A 4,654-nucleotide genomic window follows, 5' to 3' on the forward strand; every position below is an offset into this window, starting at 1 on the left:
TATTTTCCAATCCTTAATTTGGCCATGTATTAGCACATAAAGAGCTGCTTTTGTTTTTTTATTCGTATATGGAAGGCAGAAAATAAATATACAAACAAACAAATAAATAAATAAATAAAAAGCAGAATCATTAACTAAAACTCCACACCAAGTCACCAAATATGTGGTCCTGGACTCATCATGCACCTTCTACCAATATCCTAGAACTTTCTGGATGTCAACAAAGACAAATTGATATATGGGAAATTAATTAAGTGGAATAAAAATCATATGGTAAATCAAAGTAAAAAAGTAAGTTAAATTTTTTTCCAACTTTTAACTTACATATCCAAAAAGCTTTTTAAAATTTACATGTGAAGAAATAATATTTTTGCCAATATTCTTTTTTTTTTTAACCAATCCAAGAGAATTTAAAGAAGTTCTAGAGAAGTCTAGTAACAAGCCATTTAGTATTTCCAGATTATTCTCCTCTACCCTTTATATTTTCATCACTCACATTTGCTCTTTATTCTGATTTTGAGTTTGAAACTTCATTTATCAAATATAAATATAAACATGGCTCACTGCTTATCAAGATTTCCAATTTCTCAACCTATTTCATTTTCAAACAATCCAAAATATTCCAATTACTGTCTTCCAATTTCTAGTAGAAAACATCATGGTAATTATAAGAAATTGAAGGTCATGGTTGTTGATGAAAGACACAATCTTGATCACTTACAAAGACAAAACAAGGCACCTCAACCTAGAAAAAGATCACCCCAAATGGCCCCTGTTGGTAAGAATCAATACATTCCCTTAACTTTTTTTTTAATCATTAGGTATAAGACATAAATATGTCATTTAATTTGATTTCATCTGATATCTATCCTCCAACTATGAGCGTGTATAATTAGACATTTAAATTTGTATAAAATTAAATAAGTAAATATAGATGTCATATGTAGTATTTTATGGACACATAATTACCATAGAATAAATATGTTTATTCTTTAGTTTTATATACGTTAAAGTTTTTATGTACCTACCTCCAAAATTAAAGGTGACAGTTAGCCATTAAAGCCAAGGTAAAGTTCATGTTTTTGTTATTTTCTTTTAGCATAACACATGATGTCAAAGTGCTAGATTATGAATTTTCCAAAGGGGGTGGGCCAATATGCACAAACCATTTTTAAAGGTGAAGTCCTATACATATAAATAGGTTTATTATTATTTTTTGTTAGGTTATTATTTAATGAAAATTATAAAAAAAATAAAAATTAATTATATATCTTTGACTTGTCTCTAATTTTGGGCCATTTTGTTACTAAAACTTTTAGATATTTAGTAATTTTGATCTAGAGAATGCCAATATAACATTTTGTTATGTTTATTTTGATTCAATATGAAGTTGAGCTTTCTTGAATATTTTGTGGCAGGCTTATGGGATAGGTTTCCAACAGCAAGGACAGTGCAACAAATGATGGACACAATGGACAGAGTCATGGAGGACCCTCTTGCTTTTAATGGAGGTTGGGTTGCAGGTATAGTAAATATTCAATTTTTAAATTCATTCTTAAAATTGGAGGAAAAAGATTTTTCAATTTTTTCATATTGGAATGTCAGGATGTTTAGAAAATATTTTCTCCAGTAAAATAATTTTTTTAAAATAAAGAAAATGATTTTTCTAATGGGAGCAAAAAAAACAAGTTGCATTAGTGGCATTTTAAATTTTAAATTCAATGTATCCCCCACCTATTGAATTGCCCCAACCCTGGTTCCACCTCTTGACCATGTCAATCCTGAACCACAAATCCGCATTATATTCTGGCTTATATTCTTCGTTAGATAATATATAAATATCATTTTTGTTAGATAATATATACTTCCTTCGTTTCATTTTGTGTAACACTTTTTGAATTTTGAGATTTAAATATATTTATCTTTGATTATAAATTTTTCATAGATTTTTTAAATATTTTGAATTATCAATTATTGTGACTTATAATATTCACTCCTTTCAAATTAATTGAATTGTTCAGGTGTTGCACACCCTTTAATTTAAGAAAATAAGATAAGATATAAATTAGACATAACTTTTCATTTTTACCCTTATTAATTAGTGTTAAATTTATGATTAAAATAACTAAACATTAATTAAGTAACCAATTTCAATACTAACTAGTGAAGGTAAAAAACATTCTAAAAGTAGTCTTGTAAATTGAACAATTAAGTTAATTTGAAAAATGAAAAATGTCTCAAAAATTCAATTAATTTAAAATGGAGGGAGTACTTTTTACATAGTTAATAAATATAAAAATTTTATTTAAAAAAAAATTGAAGATTCCGTGTGTAGATTTTCAGTTAAATTTAAATTATTTGACTCGCGAAAAATAAAAGGTGCCACATGAATTGAGATAGAAGTAATAAATATTTTGGTGTTCAGGAGGTAATTTTTTGTTAATTATACATTTTACTTCTAGAAAATAAAAATAAATAAGAAACTTTGTTCTATATTTTAGGAAATGATTTTTTGTGGAAAACATTTTCCTATGTACCAAACACACGTACTTCAAAATTATTAATTCAAACTTAATATTTATTAGTGATCTTATACTTCTGTATATAGCTATACTCCGTATCGAAAATACTCATAATCGACTTAACTCATTGATTGTACGTTCCATCCGCCTTGATTGCAGGGCCATCGATCGACGATGTCGGGTACAAAAGAGGAAGGACACCATGGGAGATAAAAGAAAGTGAAGCAGAATACAAAATGAGGTTTGACATGCCAGGAATGACCAAAGAAGACGTAAAAGTTTGGTTAGAAGAGAAAATGTTGGTTGTCAAAGCTGAAAAAATGGTCAAGAATAATGGAAAAGAGGAAGAATGGTCAGCTAAGAGCTATGGAAAATATAATACAAGAATTGCTTTGCCTGAGAATATTGACTTTGAAAAGATTAAGGCTGAGGTTAAAGATGGTGTCTTGTATATTACTATACCTAAGGCTAGTAGTAATCCCAAAGTTTTTGACATTAATGTTCAATGAACAATTTTGATGTATTGATCCCAAGTTCAATTTCCTCTTTGGTAAATTGAAATTCCTCTTTTCAATTTTACTTTATTTTATATACATATATGAGAAAATATTTTCTTTTGTTTCAATTTGTTTTTCTTATTATTTATTAGCCAGGTTTTAAAAAAATGTCTATTTTTTTTTTTGCAATTCTTTAATTTAAATTTTTACGTAATATGTTTAATCATAAGATTACGAATTACAAGATTTAAGGATATGATATTTTGATATATAGTATATATTTTTAGTTTAATAGGTTTAAAAGTTTTCTTTAATATGTTAAGTTTTGTGTTAAATTAAAAGCGATAAATAAATTGAAATGGTGGGTAGTAGTGTTTACTGATCGATTATTGGTCAAAATTAAAATCAGTTTAATTAATTTTTAAATTATTTAAATCAATATAATTTTATCTTTTTAATTGTTATCGATTTAGTTATTCTGTTAGTGATTGTACACAAAATTAAAATATGATTCATTCACAAGAGAAAAAAAGACAACAATTTATCCAAAAAGCGAACCCTGACCTGACTTACTTACTCAGCAGAAGACTTAACTTAACAAGATAAACTCAAATAAAACTTTGAATATTATAAAGAAACATTCAACTAGCCAATAAGGCAAACTCAAGTCTCAACATAAGATAATGAAAATGAAAAGACTAATGAACTAACATTTGACTATTTATGAAGCCTCTAAAACAACTGAGATGGACGTCGGGACAAGACCCACGACATCCTAATGAACTAACTAATACTGAAAGCAATAAAAGGGATCCTTCGAAAAGCAAGGAGGCTCACCACAAAACTCTGGAGCTCAACTAGAATCAAAGATGCGCTGGATGCTGATCTTGGCTACTTGTATATATATCATTAAAAGATGCAGGCCAAATGACACCACTACATTGAATGTACGAGTATGTGAGGGGAATTCTAAAACAAGACATAAGCTTGAAAGAAACTGAAGAACTTACCTGGCTCAACTTAGCTCAACTGAACTCATTTCAAAATAAAGTAGTAATGTAAATGCAATATAAAGAAAAACTTTTAAAACATGGATGTCAACTCTGTGTATTTGGAAATACAACAATACTCTGTGTGTATGCAAATATAATATATAACTCTGAAATGTATATAAAAATACAAATAAACTGTGTATGTAAGAATACAAATACTTTTGTGGGAGTTTATCTAACCGACAACCATCACGTAAGAGCTATTGTGATGATACATCATTTTGCCTCACGCTGTCAGGGCCGTCCTATACCTTGCCGAGGGTATAGAACCTGACTACTAAGTAGATCCACTAGTCTATGCTAAAAAGCACTAAGAAATCATCTAAAAAGTATGACCATTTTCTACCCATGGTGGCTACATCGTTTATGGGGGCTGGGAGTTGTCTAGACTCTCTCCCATATCAGTGCTCAATACTACTCCCAAAATATGATACTAGCTCTTATGTTTAAAAACATACTTCTTTCTGTGGTTTGAGATAATTGCTCAAAAACTTATCTCAAAGGCTATCTTGGAAATCAAAGTTTCCTCTCTTGGTTAATTGTGAAAGTGTTCACCCTTTTCTGAAAACTAGCTCAAAAGCTC

General features: G+C 28.7%; 1 protein-coding gene across 1 annotated transcript; it reads left to right on the forward strand.

Annotated features, from left to right (window-relative positions):
* The first annotated feature begins 365 nt into the window (after nt 1-365).
* LOC125867710 (small heat shock protein, chloroplastic-like) lies at nt 366-3,101 on the forward strand. Its single transcript, XM_049548277.1, has 3 exons — nt 366-778; nt 1,419-1,523; nt 2,682-3,101. The coding sequence occupies exons 1-3, from the start codon at nt 556-558 to the stop codon at nt 3,029-3,031; spliced, it is 678 nt and encodes a 225-aa protein (XP_049404234.1). The 5' UTR covers nt 366-555; the 3' UTR covers nt 3,032-3,101.
* Nucleotides 3,102-4,654: the final 1,553 nt, after the last annotated feature.

Source organism: Solanum stenotomum, chromosome 6 (assembly GCF_019186545.1).
Source record: "Solanum stenotomum isolate F172 chromosome 6, ASM1918654v1, whole genome shotgun sequence".
Lineage (NCBI taxonomy): Eukaryota > Viridiplantae > Streptophyta > Magnoliopsida > Solanales > Solanaceae > Solanum > Solanum stenotomum.